This window comes from Tachyglossus aculeatus, chromosome 21 (genome assembly GCF_015852505.1).
Source record: "Tachyglossus aculeatus isolate mTacAcu1 chromosome 21, mTacAcu1.pri, whole genome shotgun sequence".
Classification (NCBI taxonomy): Eukaryota; Metazoa; Chordata; class Mammalia; order Monotremata; family Tachyglossidae; genus Tachyglossus; species Tachyglossus aculeatus.
Window position 1 is genome coordinate 21,926,448 of NC_052086.1, and position 17,311 is coordinate 21,943,758.

General features: G+C 41.6%; 1 protein-coding gene across 1 annotated transcript in view; it reads left to right on the forward strand.

Annotated features, from left to right (window-relative positions):
- The window catches only part of LOC119941756 (BRCA1 associated protein), a 35,310-nt gene extending 21,389 nt beyond the window's left edge, over positions 1-13,921 (forward strand). Inside the window, exons 7-12 of the mRNA XM_038762228.1 lie at positions 1,792-1,867; positions 2,580-2,718; positions 3,114-3,223; positions 4,652-4,741; positions 8,931-9,034; positions 10,926-13,921. Of these exons, the coding sequence (XP_038618156.1) occupies positions 1,792-1,867; positions 2,580-2,718; positions 3,114-3,223; positions 4,652-4,741; positions 8,931-9,034; positions 10,926-11,298 (892 nt within the window). The 3' untranslated portion in view covers positions 11,299-13,921. The remainder of the gene's footprint in view (positions 1-1,791; positions 1,868-2,579; positions 2,719-3,113; positions 3,224-4,651; positions 4,742-8,930; positions 9,035-10,925) is intronic.
- Positions 13,922-17,311: the final 3,390 nt, after the last annotated feature.

Below are 17,311 nucleotides of genomic sequence, written 5' to 3' on the forward strand. Positions count from 1 at the left end.
AAATATAGTTGTACTATCCCATGACCTAAAAAAAGACTAAAATATTGAATGGAGAATCTACAAGTTTCTACAACGTACTTTTTTTCAAACTGCATGTTTTTGAATATCGTAATTTGCAATCAGCGAGGCACTCGACTCTCTGATTTTTACAGTGACTGGAAATTACATTGGAAACTGAGACCATGTGGAGATGCAAGATCTTACCAACAATTCTGATCAATTCTAAAGTTAAAATTATTTTCGATACAGGTGTACTTATCTCAGACTTCATACTTTATGCAACACCCCATTGAACCATAGCATTTAATGAGAATTTTAGAAAGCACATTAATGACAATATCTAGTAATAGATCTTGTTTCAGATTGAGTAAAATTGAGACAACAGATTTCAGTTTGAATTACTGAAATGCTGAAGGAAGTGGCATTGAAAGAGTAAAGACATCAAACGTGGAAATAACTTCAATGTGAAGTAATTTTAGTAGCTAGTCTCTGATTGTCACCTGGGTCTTACTTTCAGCCCCGAAAGTGAGTTTTGTTGAGTCTTTATAATAACGCCTCAATACCTAAACTGAAAAATAGAGGTGGGGGAAGTCTATGAAGGGATCTGGGTTTCTCAGAGGTGTTTGTATGAATAAACTTGTTACGTCAAGAATCTGCATTGTTCATATTGTGTGGGGATAAATTTGTGCCAATTGAATGTTCTCCTCAGAGAACACATAGAAATGAGAAATGCGTATGGGAGGGCAGAGGAATGTTAGGGATCAGCTCGGCACAGTTTTCTTTAAACAACAAAAAAATCATGTTCCTCTCCCACCCCCACGTTTCTTAAAACAGCACAAATGGAAACAGCATCAGTTTCAATCAAAGAAGGAAAAGATTGGCACCTGGGGTTTTTTTGTTATAGGCTTATGGGGTCGGTCAGAAGCAGTTTCAGACTGCAGAACGCCGTAGGGTAGCATTGTCAATCAATCAATCAATCAGTCGTATTTATTGAGCGCTTACTGTGTGCAGAGCACTGTACTAGGCGCTTGGGAAGTACAAGTTGGCAACGTATAGAGACAGTCCCTACCCAACAGTGGGCTCACAGTCTAGAAGGGGGAGACAGAGAACAAAACCAAACATATTAACAAAATATTAACAAAATGTCCTGCATACCTTTGCGTTGACTCCGGGAATCCCATCAGCGACCTCCTGTAGTGTGTAGGGAAGGTTCTGCCATGGTAGGGGCCTGTACTGGAGAAGGTATCGGTGCATTCTGGCATATTACTCTATTTATTATTACTCTATTTATTTTATTTGTACATATCTATTCTATTTATTTAATTTTGTTAGTATGTTTGGTTTTGTTCTCTGTCTCCCCCTTTTAGACTGAGCCCACTGTTGGGTAGGGACTGTCTCTATATGTTGCCAATTTGTACTTCCCAAGTGCGTAGTACAGTGCTCTGCACATAGTAAGCGCTCAATAAATACGATTGATGATGATGATGGTTGTGACTGCTGCCTGGGACAGGCTCTGTAGTTCTTGGTTCTATAAATGGCCCCCAGGTCTACTCAGCACTCTTCTCACGAATGTCCATTTGGCTTTCAGCCAACTTCGGATCTGAACGTCAAATGGAATAAAAGATCCTACAAGATATTTTTGCCAGTGCAGACCCGGCGAATGCCTACTCTTGTCGGATTCAAAATATTACCGTTAAAGGCAACGTTCCTTCACAGGTTTCTGTTTTGTCTAATCTGTAAAAATCTTTCTTTATCTCCCTCTTTTTTGTCTTTCTGTTATTCCTGGGGTAGCTGTCCTGTATGCAGATACTGTCAAACACCTGAGCCAGTAGAAGAAAATAAATGCTTTGAATGTGGTGTTCAAGAAGTAAGTAATGATGGAGTGTGGAAAAATGGTGATCCACCAACCCAGTTTTTCTGGGGCTTTTCTCTTTCTATTTAAATTTCTGCCACACGAGAGCTGTCTTGCTGATAGTCAAAACTGTAGCACCTAATTTCCTTTCAAACTGATAATGGATTTTTCTGGTAGTGAGCAAATATAATCTAAAATTTCTTCATGCCTCAAGGAACTACCGGGCGTTCCGACTGTAAGGCTTATTTCTCAGAGCTGCTTTTTTCTTATTATTCCTGCTTGATGTAGCTTTAGGCTTACATTAAAATCTTCTGAATTTCTCTCCTGCCTGTTACTTTCATTAGTACTCAAGTTGAACTATTTGTTCTTGGGAAATAATTTGCCAGTGAAAGCAGAATCAACTTCTAGTTAAGGATGCTGACAAGATAGCGTTCATTTTTCCAAAGTCCTCGCACTGTCAGTTCTCCCAGTGTGTTTGTTTTTCAGTATGTTTTGGGGTAGAATGCATTAGCAGAATTGGGGAACATTCTTCCGACAACATGCATCTATCCAGATACAGCGCAGGGTAATATCAAAGAAATAGTTGTGTCCGTGGACACAGCATGAAACACAACTTGACGATTCTAGTGACTAGATGCAAACAAAAGCCTTTAAATGCCATTTCTCCTCCCAGTTGCATCAGCCTCTTTTTACTGAACTTCTAAATGTCTTACAAATTTCTTGACAGAACCTCTGGATTTGCTTGATATGCGGCCATATAGGATGTGGACGGTATGTAAGTCGACATGCGTACAAGCATTTCGAGGAAACACAGCACACATATGCCATGCAGCTGACCAATCACCGAGTCTGGGATTATGCTGGAGGTACAAATTCAGATTTATAGTGAGAACACCATCGTTTCACTTTTTCAAACTTTTGGGAGTGGCTAATAGTTTTCCCCTTGTGCTTGAAATTTTATTTCCGTCGTGAAGATTTGAGGAATTGAGGCTAAATTCCAATCTGGTTTTTACAAGCACTGATCATTCAAAAATGGCAAAACTAATATTGCGTATTGCTTCATCTTCACTCCCTAAATATCTGAGTAACTTATTATAGAAGTGTTGTAAGTTCTCCAATATTAAGACTCAAGTGTATCTTGTGCTAAGGAAAAAAATATCTTGTCAAGTCATTCGTTTGTACTTTATATAAAAAGTTCTTCTTAGAGCTCACTTTTTCAAACTGAAAAGACATCCTTTAGTTGAATCATTCTTTTCTTTAGATAATTATGTCCATCGGTTGGTTGCAAGTAAAACAGATGGAAAGATAGTGCAGTATGAGTGTGAGGGTGATACTTGTCAGGAAGAAAAAATAGACGCCTTACAGTTAGAGGTAAGAATCTAGTTTCTTTTCATATCGGAGTTTGTTATATTGTTCTGAGAATGCTTCAGCGTGAAATATTTTGGGTTTTGAAATCTTACTTCTTACATTTTACTTTACATTAGATTAACGTTTGGCCTGAGAAATGATTTCTCAGTCAATACTTGGCTCCTTTTTAAAATAAGTATTTGTTATTAAAACATGACTCTGTTTCTAGTAGTGTTTGAGTGATATTTTTCTGAGTTCCCATCACAGATATGGGAAATAGTTAAATACTTGCTTTTGCGTATTGCGTGCTTCTTCCCTGAAATAATCGGCTTCTGCTAACTGTTCTGAAGTGTTGCCAAAGGCAAATCCTTCAAGTTCTGATTTGCTACTGTTCTGTGCAGTTGCACTGAAGGTCATGTGGAAGAGAGGATCCTCTTGTTTTAACCCATATAAGCAACCTGATATTTAGCTGATCTGGTCAGAATGAGGCAAATCCAAGTTAAAGATTAGAACATCTTTGTCCAGTTTAAAAATTATAACCCAGTATAAACTTCATGCTCAGGATGACACAAAGAGCGCAGGCCTGGGACTCATAGGACCTGGATTCTAATCCCGGCTCCATCACTTGAATGCTGTGTGACCTTGGCCAAGTCACTTAACTTCTCTGTGCCTGTTAACTCATCAATCGATCAATCAGTGGTATTTATTGAGCACTTACTATGTGCAGAGCACTGTATTCCGTGCTTGGCAGAGTGCAGAATTAGCAAGCACATTCCCTACCCTTACTGATATTGCAGCCTACAGACCTCATCTTAAAATGGGGATTAAAGCTGTGGGTCCCGTGTGTGACATGGACTCTGTCCAACCTGATTATCTTGTTTCCACCCCAGTGCCTAGTACAGTGCATGGCACATAATAATAATAATAATAATGTTGGTATTTGTTACGCACTTACTATGTGCAAAGCACTGTTCTAAGCGCTGGGGGGATACAAGGTGATCACATTGTCCCATGTGGGGCTCACAGTCTTAATCCCCATTTTACAGATGAGGGAACTGAGGCACAGAGAAGTGAAGTGACTTGCCCAAAGTCACACAGCTTGACAATTGGTGGAGCCGGCATTTGAACCCATGACCTCTGACTCCAAAGCCCGTGCTCTTTTCCACTGAGCCGCACTGCTCATAGTAAGCGCTTAACTAATACCTTAAAAGAAAAGAAAGGAAAATTCTACCCTGAGCTCTGATTGTTCTTAGAAGTATTTACAGATATTGAGTCTTTCATTTAAACATGTAATGAAATATTGGCTCCCTTAAGTAGGCACCGTTCATCAACATAGAATCCAAATGTCCTATAACTTACTGTGACCATTCGTAATCTTCTGTAATGGTCTAATTTATTAATGAATTTTAAAAGCGTTGACACCAATGAGTTTTTTGTTTTCTATGATTCTAGTACTCCTATTTACTAACCAGCCAGCTGGAATCACAACGAATCTACTGGGAAAACAAGATAGTCCGGATAGAGAAGGATACAGCTGAGGAAGTAAGTCTGTCCTCATGGTTTGGTCACAGTTCGAACTGATGCCTAAGGTGGGAAATGTGTTCTACAGTCCCTCTCTTCCCAGCCTGGTATCCAGAGAAGTTTCTCTGCTTTTGAAGTAGGAAAGCTTAACCACACGTTAATTTTGGGAGCTTGAAGAAAATACATTCCAATGCCACATCAGTCAGTCAGTCATATTTATTGAGCGCTTACTGAGTGGAGAGCACAGTACTGTGCTGTTGTCTGTCCCTCCCTTCTAGACTGTGAGCCCATTGTTGGGTAGGGACCGTCTCTATCAGTGGCCGAATTGTACTTTCCAAGCGCTTAGTACAGTGCTCTGTACACAGTAAGCACTCAATAAATATGATTGAAAGAATTAATGCGCTTGGGAGGGTACACTATAACAATAAACAGACACACTCCCTGCCCACAACGAACTTACAGTCAAGAGACCATGTCAGCTGGTTTTCGATCCATTATACTTAAAAAAGTAAAGCAGAGTGAATTCATAGTTTGGTACTATGGTGCTGCAAACACATGGGGATTGGATTTGGTGGCAGCCCAGGAGAGTGGGTTATGTGGTCAGTGATTTTAAAATGGGCTGAAGCAAGGCTATGCGATAAGTGTTTTCTTGGATAGGCATAATTCGTTAACAGGATGCTACATCTATTCTTGAGAATTTTTTTAAAACACTTCAAATGGAAATTGAAGCTCATGGACCATCCATCAATCCTTTAAAATCCAGGGTAATCAGTCGATCGATCAATTGTATTTATTGAGCGCTTACTGTGTGCAGAGCACTGTACTAAGCGCTTGGGAAGTACAAGCTGGCAACATATAGAGACAGTCCCTACCCAACAGTGGGCTCACAGTCTAGAAGGGGGAGAAAGAGAACAAAACCAAACATACTAACAAAATAAAATAAATAGAATAGATAGGTACAAGTAAAATAAATAAATAAATTGGGTAATGCTGGAGGGAGACCAGAGTTGTGTTGCTTCAGTGAAGTTGATTCAGAAAAGCAGCATGGCCTATTGGGAAAAGCACTAGACTGGGGTTCTAATGCCTCCTCTGCCACTTGTGGTTTTGGGCAAGTCACTTCACTTATCTGTGCCTCAGTCCCCACTTCAGTAAAATGGGGATTCTGTGCCTGTTCTCCCTCCTACTTAGACTTTGAGCCTCATGTGGGACTTGATGGTCGTATATCTACCCTTGCACTTAGAACAGAGAAACAGCGTGGCTCAGTGGAAAGAGCACGGGCTTGGGACTCAGAGGTTATGGGTTCTAATCTGGGTTCTGCCACTTGTCAGCTGTGTGACTTTGGGCAAATCACTTAATCTCTCTGTGCCTGTTACCGCATCTGTAAAATGGGGATTAAGACTGTGAGCCCCATGTAGGACCACCTGATCACCTTGTATCCCCCCCAGCACTTCGAACAGTGCTTTGCACATAGTAAGCGCTTAACAAATACCATTATTATTATTATTAATAATAGCAGTGCTTGGTGTATAAGTGCTTAACAAATACTAACTTGTATCTGCCCCAGTGCTTGACACATAGTAAGCACTTAACAAGTCCAAGAATAATAATCGTGATACCACAATTATCATTGTTGTTATTAGCAGTAAATAATAAATACCTACCAGAGGTGATAATTGCAAGATGAACTGTAAGCTTTTTGTTTCGATGAGTGGGAGAGGGGTATAAAAAAAGTAAGACTGTTTGTGCCACGGAGCTTTGCAGGGAAGAGGTGCAGCAGAATGGAAGCATTCTGAGAAACATTGGCCTTGGGGACTCTCTCCTATAGCATTGTTGCGCCGGGCTTAAGCAGTCATCTGATTCAGCTCCCTGTCTCCATGCGAGTAAATAGCTAAACTGTTCATGGACAAATAGTTACAAAATCTTTCCTTGAGGTCTTTCCAAGTCAAGGACACTCCAGTTCATGAATAGTAAAGGCAAACGAGTTTCAAATCCTGGGACGGTAGGTAGTAGATCAGGTTTTGAGCAAGCTCCTTATGACTCCAGCACAAAGCCTTTTCTAGCTCAGATCAATGTCCAAATGACTCATTCCCAGCTATTTGTCTCTTCCTAATGAAGAGAAACCAGATTTTAAGCTGATTGGTTGATCTCTGATTTTTAAATGGGCTGAAGCAGGGCCATGTGATAAGTGTTTCCCTGAATACACATAACTTGTTAACAGGATTCTACGTTTATTCTTTAGAATTTTTTAAAACACTTCCAATGGAAATTAGTTTTCTTACCTTATGAAAATTTTACGGGATCTAAGGCATGCTTTCCTCACTCCTTTGTGCCGCTAAAATGTGCTTCTATTCAGAACTTCCCCCTAGATTATTAAAATGAAAGGAACCGGGGAAAGGCTCAATCTCTGAGCTAGTTATTAGCCATGAAAGAGAGGAGGGAGAATGGAAACTTCCCTTTGACCTTTGCAGTTTTTGCTTCAGTAAACAGTAGTGCTGCAATCTCCAGTGCTTTTTTGCAAACATTTATAACCCTAATCCGCTGGTATTTTATCCGTCCCTGGGATTAGTTGTATGGTAGAAATCCTCCTATGCCACTTTACTACCCACATTTTATATAAATAGAAAATCAAGTAGGTCTGTATACAGCTAAGCACCTTGTAACCTTGTAAACCTTATACCTTTCTGGAAGGGTTCAGTAACCTATGGAGAATCTTGTGTATTTCTGCTTTCAAAGTAAAGGCCGTTCCCAAATATACCGGGATTTATTATCCAGAGTGCTTTCTTTATGCAAGCTGAAATGATTGGCTAAAATGAGAATTCTTATAACTGTGATCATTGAAAGTTGGTTGTAGCAGAAAGCTGGCTATTTTGCTAGTATTCTGTTAAGTATAGTTATAGCATCCATTTTAACTGATCTTCGAGCACCTCTCCAACTCAGTGGCAAGGTTCAGAAGTATGTTGATGCTTTATGGATTTTTATCTATTTAATTCTGACACCTTGAACCTGGTTTTTGGCATAAATCGGGAACGGAGAAATCCCAGGGACTCACTTGCTTACCCAGGCACCTAAAAATTTCACCTCAGGCCCACTGCCCACCAAAGCGGCTCTGAGAATGGCCTGAGCCTCCTAGTTGTAGTAGTAATAGTATTGATTAAATACTATAATAATAATAATAATAATGTTGGTATTTGTTAAGCGCTTACTATGTGCAAAGCACTGTTCTAAGCACTGGGGGGGATACAAAGTGATCAGGTTGTCCCATGTGGGGTTCACAGTCTTAATCCCCATTTTACAGATGAGGTAACTGAGGCTCAGAGAAGTTAAGTGACTTGCCCAAGGTCACGCAGCAGACATGTGGCGGAGCCGGGAGTCGAACCCATGACCTCTGATTCCAAAGCCCGGGCTCTTTCCACTGAGCCACGCTCATTCTCAGTGCTGAGCACTGTAATAAGTTAAGTAATAATAATTGTGGTGGGAATTAAACACAATCCCTGTCCCTTAAGGGGCTCATAGTCTAAATCCTGAAATCCGGAAGGGCTGGATGACAGATCTGATGCTTCCAATTCCAGAAATCCATTGGAATATGATTATATGCGGATATGGGGTCAGGCTGGAACCCATGTACAAGCTAGGACTCCCAGTGACATACCACAGAGACATTTGGAAACCCAACACTTACCAAGTAGAGGGAGCATGAAAGAAAGAGAGGGGGAATAGGGTTAAGGGAGGAGAGCAAAAGAGAGAGAACAGTGGGAATCCTGAGTTAAGGATCCAGTGTGTACATTCACTGTTTGCGTTGGGTGATAACTGGAAAAAGTCAATAGGACAGTCAGGTGCTAATCTTCTTTTCTTGCTAAATAAATACTGAGGCCAGATCAGACTTAAGGGTGTTTTAAAGCTTAATTAGATTTGATGGGGCATCTCTAGAGAATGTGATTCTACCATCCAAGTTCCCTTGTCTTTGGAATTCACTCTTGAACGTTAATCTTGGGAGGGCTGCAAATTAAGAACGCGGTGTTACTTTTTGGTGTCAGAGGAGGAGACTTTTTAAATGTATATTGCCGAAGTTCCCTTCTGGTTTTTGTTTTTTTTTTCTCTTTTCACTTTCCTTTTTGTTGGTCAAAGTCTAGGAACAGCTACTGAAAATGATTAAAGAAAATGTAGAGGACCTTGCCCTGCCTGAAATGTCTGATTTTTTTTTTTAAAACAGATTAACAACATGAAGAGTAAATTTAAAGAGACAATTGAGAAATGTGACAATCTGGAGCATAGGCTGAATGATCTACTGAAAGAAAAGCAGTCTGTGGAAAGGAAGTATGTGTATATTCTAAGAAATAAAAAGGTGCATTTTTCTAAGCTGTGGGAGCATGACTGGCAGAAAACCTCGAGTTTGGAGAAAGATTGTGGTTTTTATCATCCAATTATCATCGTCCCTCAATCTGAAGATCTAGTGAATATATTCCAGGGTGGATTCACATTGATTAAAGTGAACCAAAATCAGCCATGTCCGTAGAGCCCGTAAAAATATTTGGCTGTCCATAGATACGGGTGGCCACAGTAGTGGCAGGAGGAATCCCTGGGGTGTCATCGCCACTGCTGCCTCATTTAAAGCAGCAGGTGCCTGGACGACAGGATTGCCAGTTGCCGAGGATGATTTTTTTACAAACAGAGCTTGTCACGAGCCTGGCCAGCTGCACCCACGTGAACAGTCACCGGCCTCCCGAACCCCTCCCTGGCACGCTTGCTCTTCACCACTTTGGAGCTGTCAGTAAAAAAAAAGTTGGAAAGTCAGCAGTTTTTATTCATTCCGACCAGTGGGCAACCTTTCTTCCTTTGCATATTAATAACGTGAGAGATTCAGTTTCTCATTCTCTTCATGGTTAAGATGTGTGTGTGAGGGGGAAAAGAAGTTTGAAAGTCAGCAATTTTTATTCATCCTGACCAGTGGGCAACCTTTCTTCTTTTGCATAGTAATAACATGTGAGAGTCTCTTTCTCGGTCTCTTCGTAGTGCGTGTGTGCATGTGTGCACAGTTTCCCTCTGTGCTTTCTGTTCCCCCAAGTCAGTAGCCGGCGTCCCCCCGGAACGCTGAAGTATCAGGAAGGAGGCCAGCGTACAATGTAACCAAAAGTAGGGTCTCCTGTAGGCTGGAGGTGTTGCATACAGAGTCGCCCCAGGATGAATGGTAAGGGACTAGATCTGGAATAACAAGAACAAGCCTGTTGAAGTGGGTCTGTTCATGACCGCTGACCATATCCCCATCCATCATAGTTATTAAGCGCTTAACTGTGTGCAGAGTACTGTACTAAGCGCTTGGGAGAGTACAATATAGCAGAGTCGGTAGACACGTTCCCTGCCCAAGACGAGCGTACAGTCTAGTGACAGCTAAATTTCCACTAACAGGGATGAGCAACTGGTCTTGGAAAATGATTTTGTTCCAAGAGCCTCCATTTCCCAGGTCTACACTGCTTATTAGGTCAGAGTACTTGGTGTTGTGTCACAGGTTAGAACAGTGCCTGGCACATAGTAAGCACTTAACACATGCCATCATCATCATCATCATCATCATTATTATTATGTTCACACCACTTGCCCATCATTCATTCATTCATTGTCATGTTTACTGAGCGCTTACTCTTGTTCAGAGCACTGTACAAAGCGTTTGGGGAACTACAACAGGTAACAGACACATTCCCTGCCCACAGTGAGTTCACAGTCTAAGATAACCATCGTCCCCCAGATACTTCTGCTGTGTGACTGGTCAAGTCACTTCACTTGTCTGTGCCTCATCTGTAAAATGGGGATTAAGACTGTGAGCCCTATGTGGGACAGGGACTATGTCCAACCCAATTATCTTGTATCTACCCCAGTGCTTAGTGCCTGGCATATAGTAAGCGCTTAAATACCCTATTATTATTAGTAGTACTATTGTAAACAGGGAGGCTCCTAGATAGCATCGCAAAGCATTCCCTTACATTCAGAAATACAGGTAAAACATTTCTGTGTCCTAAAGGTATCTGGGAAGAAGCTAGCTAACTCTAATTTCAGTGCTTCTCTCAAGCCATTTGGCTTAATGGTAGTGATACAACCTCCCTCATGACAGAAAGCCTGTCTGCTAAATTGGCTGTGCAGTCATGACCCGTCTGGTCATTCGCCGACCAGAAAGAGGAACATGTCAGCAACTTTGCTCTCTGTTTTCTAAAAGGTGCACTCAGCTGAACACGAAAGTGGCCAAACTCTCCACCGAGCTCAGAGAGGAGCAAGAAATGAACAAATGCCTGCGAGCAAACCAAGTCCTCCTGCAGAACAAGCTCAAGGAGGAGGAGAAAACGCTGAAGGAAACCTGCGACCAGAAGGACCTGCAGATCACAGAGATCCAGGAGCAGCTGCGGGACGTCATGTTCTATCTAGAAACCCAGCAGAAAATCAATCACCTGCCAGCTGACACGCGGCAGGAGATCCAGGAGGGACAGATCAACATTGCCATGGCCTCTGCAGCAAACTCCTCCTCCTCCTCCTCCGCAGGAAGCTCCGGAAAGCTGCCCTCCAGGAAGGGCCGGGGCAAGAGGGGCAAGTGAGCCTGTAATAAGCCATATAATGAGGGAAGGACAAGTAGTGTTCCTGTCACCAAAGAGCTGGGGTGGAACGCTGCCTGACTCGGAGGTTGGAGACTGAAAAAGAACAGCAGAAAAAGAGCAACTTGAAGCTGTTTGGGTCTTTCTTTTCCTAAAGCTGTATACCTTATTTAATAAGTGTAGGGGTTTCTGACCGGGAAAACTAATGGGAATTGGCACTACTCAAAAGGGGGTTTTATTGATGGCAATATTTAGCTAACCTCGGAGGTGGTTAATGACCATTTTGCCTTTCGACTTTTTGCCAAGCCCAACTCTGCATTTGTCATCTCTATTTATTGAATCCCTGTTGCATACTCAATCCCGAGTTCAGCTTTAGCCTTTTTTGTTGCTGTGGAAATCCTCCTAAAGATAACATAGGTAAAACGTAGGCACTGGACCTCAAAAGGTTACCAGTGCCAGCTGCTTTAGGTAGGGCACAAATACATGCACATATTTCACACAGTTTCATGCTGTGAAAAATTATTCAGTATTCTGGGAATCACTTTGCCAAGAATGGTTCCTATTGAACACAAAAGTTTATCCCACATTCCTCATATCCCATGTTAACTTTACACAGACACACATACACACATACATACATATACACACACACCCCGCCCTCCTCCCTTTATTGGAGAGACCCTTTTTACGAGAGTGAGAAATCTACACTGGACCTCTCCCTTAGATATTATTTTAAAAATATCAAACCAGTCCTAACCCACAGCTGTAACGTTAAGTTCAGATATTTTCCTGGCTAAGGGAAGCTTGCAGAAGTAGGATGGAAATTACTGTGACACAAAATATTGTGCTGCAACTTCAGTACTTGAGAGGCTGCAGAAGTATCTCTAGTGCACTGTGCTGCCCTGCTCTTCACAAGTGGAAGCCTCCTTTTCTAATAATAATGTATGACATTCAATAAGCACATGTTTGCTAAGTGCTGGGGTAGACACAAAGCTATCTAATCAGAGACGGTCCCACTCAGGACTCAGAGTCTCCCCATTTTACAGATGAGGAAGGAAGCAAATCCAGAGAGCTGAAGTGGCGCGCCCAATCGCCACCCAGCAGATCAGTGGCAGAACTAGGACTTGAACCCAGATCTCTTGACATCCAGTCCTGTGCTCTTTCCATTAGGACACAGGTTGCTATATAGTCTACAGCCAGAAACTTAAGGACAAAACTGGGCGGACTAAACAACCACACTTCAGGAATAGAAGCATCTTATTCGTTTTGAGGTCATTACCTCATCCTGAGCTTTTCAAATATATAAAGGTTTAGTGGTGGATGCCACACCTAGTATGAGACACCCATTGAGCTTTTCCAAATGAGCTTGCTTGTCTGGTAAGACCCACAGAACAGGTTAAATATCTAAATTCTGATGTAAACTTAAGAAAATGAGGCTTCTGGACTGCCAGTGTACCTTTTGGGGGTTCAATACGTTTTTAATGCTATAGGAAGGTGGAGTTCGATGTTCAGGTTGAAATAGAAAGATTGGAATGATTTGGGGGAAATAATTTCAAAGATTCTTTTAAAAACTGCCTCTGAATCAGAAAAGTGGGAATTGGAGTCAAAGCCACTTCCCTTAAACTGTTTTTATCCCTTTGTTGTGGTGTCATGGTGTGCTGAGGCTATTTTTTCCTGAAACCATCAAATTGCCGTGACCTAATGTTATCCCATTAAGCAAAGGTAAAAGTGAGAAAAGCATTGGTCTTTAAGCAGATTCCAAGATTCTCGGCAACTTGATCCTTGACAGCCTGATTTTTCTGCGTGTCTGTTAATAGTTAAAAATTTACAAATTGCCAGATGCATTTCAGAACATGTGAACCGCTTCTCCTTAGGTCAAAAGGTCTTCACATCCCTCGGGTTAATACTCTTAAGGTATCCCTTTTATCATAGTTTTGAGACATGCTACTGCATCTCTAAAGACCTTTACCTGTAAGTCTGTAACATCAACATTCTTAATCCTTTCCTGCTGCAGACCAGCTCTACTTGGATTAATAGGGATAACTTGGAACATTAGTGGAAATGAAAAACATAACGTAATTTCCTCTCCTATAGAAATTCTATTTTATTTAAATATATATTTTTACACTAGTTAGAAACCTGCTTTTTTGGCTGAGATGTCGTATTGCATGCTTGACCTTGCAGAAGCTGGGATAGGTCATAGTGTAATAAGGGAATTAGGCTTAGTTTTAAAAGTGCGCAGTATCCGTAGTTTTGATCTGATCGGATCACCTAGCTAAACTTCTGGGAAAAGGGTGATTTCCAGAAAGGGAAAGACCAAATAGTAATTTGAAAGGCTAACCTAGTGAAGTGAGCAATTACACAGATATTTCAAAACTTTGTTAAAGGTTCAGTTTGAGGAAGAAGAGCATTTTTACAAGGCAGACTATTGCAAAAGCTTAACCGGACTAAAAGCAGTTTATCTGTAGCGGTTGTGGATTGTGATTCATGAAATGTACATTTTAACAAGATACATTCAGAAGCAGGGGCTGTTGCTGCTTTTTACCAAGATTGAAATGGACCATTTAACATATCCAAACTTCCTTGGACAGTGAAATTACATTAAAATAACCAAACTTTGATATGACTCCTCCATGTGTAATTCTTACGTCTTGAATTTAAAGTTTGCACAACTAGTGTCTAGAAAGTTTCAAAATTTTGGGTGAAGGAGAAGCATTTACCATACAACCCCCCCCCCCCCCCCCCCCCCCCGAGACAAGTTGAGTATCAATCAATGGTATTTATTGAGTGCTAACTGTGTGTAGATCACTGTACTAAGCATTTGGGAGAGTACAGTTATAACGACTGGTAGACGTGTTCCCCGCCCATAATGAGTTTACAGGCTAGCTGGGAAGTAGTAAAATACTGATTATCTCTCTCTCCTTCCAAACATTTCTGAATAGGTGAAAGGTCTCAAAGGAGGCAGATGGACTAAGCAGAAGGAAAAATGACCTCAGAATTACATTACATTTGAAGTAAGGGGACTTTAGCCACAGTTCAGCTTCTCTATCTCATCATCATCAATCGTATTTATTGAGCGCTTACTGTGTGCAGAGCACTGGACTAAGCGCTTGGGAAGTACAAATTGGCAACATATAGAGACAGTCCCTACCCAACAGTGGGCTCACAGTCTAAAATGGGGAGACAAAACCAAACCTAACTCATTTATTTTAAAAGTGACATTGCCTGCAAACTGAACCAAAGGTGGATTCTCATCTGTGTCTCATGTTTAATTACGATTGAAGATCTGTTTACCTGAATTTAGGACCTACCCTGTGTGATTAAAAAAACTGCCATAGCATGTTATATTTCCTGTACTGGAAAAGATAACAGCAAGGTTTTAACCAGAAGACTTTAGAGACTCTGGCAAACCAAGAAAAATTATAATATTTATTAGGCCTCCCCAAGTGTTAAATGCTGGGGTAGTGACAAGATAATTGGAGGCATACAGGGATCAGAGTCGTAAATGAGAGAGAAAACAGGTATCTTAACCCCATTTTACAGATGAGGAAACTGAAGCCCACAGAGGTTGTGACTTGCCCAAGGTCACCCAGCAGGCAAGTAGTGGAGCTAGGACTAGAACTCAGGTCTTCTGACAGCCAGACTTCTGCTCTTTCCTCTAAACTACCACCTTCTATGTAGGTTCTTTTTCCATCTTTGAATGCCTGGGTTAGACTGCAAGAACTCATTGTCAATTGGTTGGTCTTGAATAACCATGTCCTAACCAATAAAAGGAAAATCACTTACCCCACCTCCCGCACCTGAAAAAGAGTTCAGTTCTCCCCATTGAGATTATACTGTTGTTGGAAGTATTAACTCCCTACCCAACAGCGGGCTCACAGTCTAGAAGGGGGAGACGGACAACAAAACATTAACAAAATAAATAGAATAAATCTGTACAAGTAAAATAAATAAATAGATTAATAATGGTACTTTCCAAGCGCTTAGTCCAGCGCTCTGCACCCAGTCGGCACTCAATAAATCCGACCGAATGAATGAATGGGTGTTGTGCCAAGCACGGTTCTAAGCGCTGGGGTAGATACAAGGTAATCAAGTTGTCCCACGTAGGGCTCACGGTCTTCGTCCCCATTTTACGGATGGGGAAACTGAGGCACAGAGGACTTAACTGACTTGCCCAAGGTCACAAAGGACAGGGGGCGGAGTCAGGATTAGAACCCACAACCGCTGACTCCTGAGCCCATGATCTTGCCACTAAGCCACGCTGCTTATCGCTGCGGGGCAGGGACGGGGGAAACAGCCTATTTTCAATCCTTGACGATAACTACTCAGGGATCAGCCTAAGGTTAATCAGGTTTATTCCTTATTTCAGCTGTGTTCAAAGTATTCCATCTCTGCATATATACAAATCACCCAACGACTTTAAACCCGAGAACCGACTTGACTCACCCACTGTCTTCTCTGAACTGTCTCACTTTCTCGGGGCATAATTTGAGGGAGCCAGTCTCAGGAGAAAAGATTTTTAAATCATTTAAGGCAATCTCCTTTCTTGCTGGCTGGGCTGAGTTTAAGTTCACGAAGTTTGGACAAACACCAAACCCTGGAGAACTCGTCTCTAGATGTTGCCAGCTTGTACTTCCCAAGCGCTTAGTACAGTGCTCTGCACACAGTAAGCACTCAATAAATACGATTGAATGAATGAATGAATAACTTGGAGATCCACTTTCTCAAATATTTAAATACAGGAACCACTGGGTATCGGTTGTCAACTCAAATTTTGGCCCACGAAAATGCTTGGAGACCTCGGAATTGCTACATAATGGACAGAATCCCCAGAGATAACGAGGAACGTGTGCTCTGTGCCATATGTTGTCAACAAGAATTGGTGGCACAATATCCTCAGTGAGATTTTAAAAACTCTCTTCTCGGTACCCATTTCTTTATGGCAGTTCAGTGATTAGTGTTTCCTTTCCGGCGGAACCTGAGAACTCAATGTTCCCTCCCTAAATTCATTAAAAACAAAATTAAAATCCCTTTGTTTTCTTTTAGGTTCTTAAAGTCCTGAAGGAAAGGTTTTTTGTCTAAAATGTATCTGATCGGTTTCCACTCACCCTTCAAAATCACTTACATTTACTTTTGCCCACATTGGCAAAATCGTGAAGTTGGCCATAGATATGCTGTGTTTTCTAAAAGTTACTGCACTAACAGTACCTCGCAGTACTTCATGACAAACAAAAAGCTTTCGGAAACCTGTGTCTCAACATGCCAAAAATTCATTTAATAGTACTTACCGGGTGCCTCCTATGCGCAAAGTACTGAACTAAGCTCTGGGAAATAATAATAATAATAATAATAATAATGGCATTTATTAAGCGCTTACTATGTGCAAAGCACTGTTGAAGAATACAATGAAGGATAAATCTGAAATGATCCCTGGCCCTCAAGAAACTTGTGATCTAAAAATCAAGCTAAGGAACATGGCTGACAGGCGGAGGGGTGCAGAAATGGAAGAGAATGATGTAGTGTATAGAGCATGAGGCTGGGAGTCAGTCATGGGTTCTAATTCTGACCATCACTTGTCTGCTGTGTGACCTTGGGCTAGTCAATTTTACTTCTCTGTGCCTCAGTTACCTCATTTGTAAAATGGGGATTGAGACTGTAATAATAACAATAATGATGGCATTAAGCGCTTACTATGTGCAAAGCACTGTTCTAAGCGCTGGGAAGGTTACAAGGTGGTCAGGTTGTCCCACAGGGGGCTCACAGTCTTAATCCCCATTTTACAGATGAGGGAACTGAGGCACAGGGAAGTGAAGTGACTTGCCCAAAGTCACACAGCTGACAATTGGCAGAACCGGGGCTTGAACCCATGACCTCTGACTCCAAAGCCCAGGCTCTTTCCACTGAGCCACGCTGCTTCTCTTAACTGTAAGCCCCAAGTGGGAAAGGGAATGTGTCCAACCCCAGCGCATAGTATGGTGCCTGGCATGTAGGGAAGCGCTTAAAAATACCACAATTA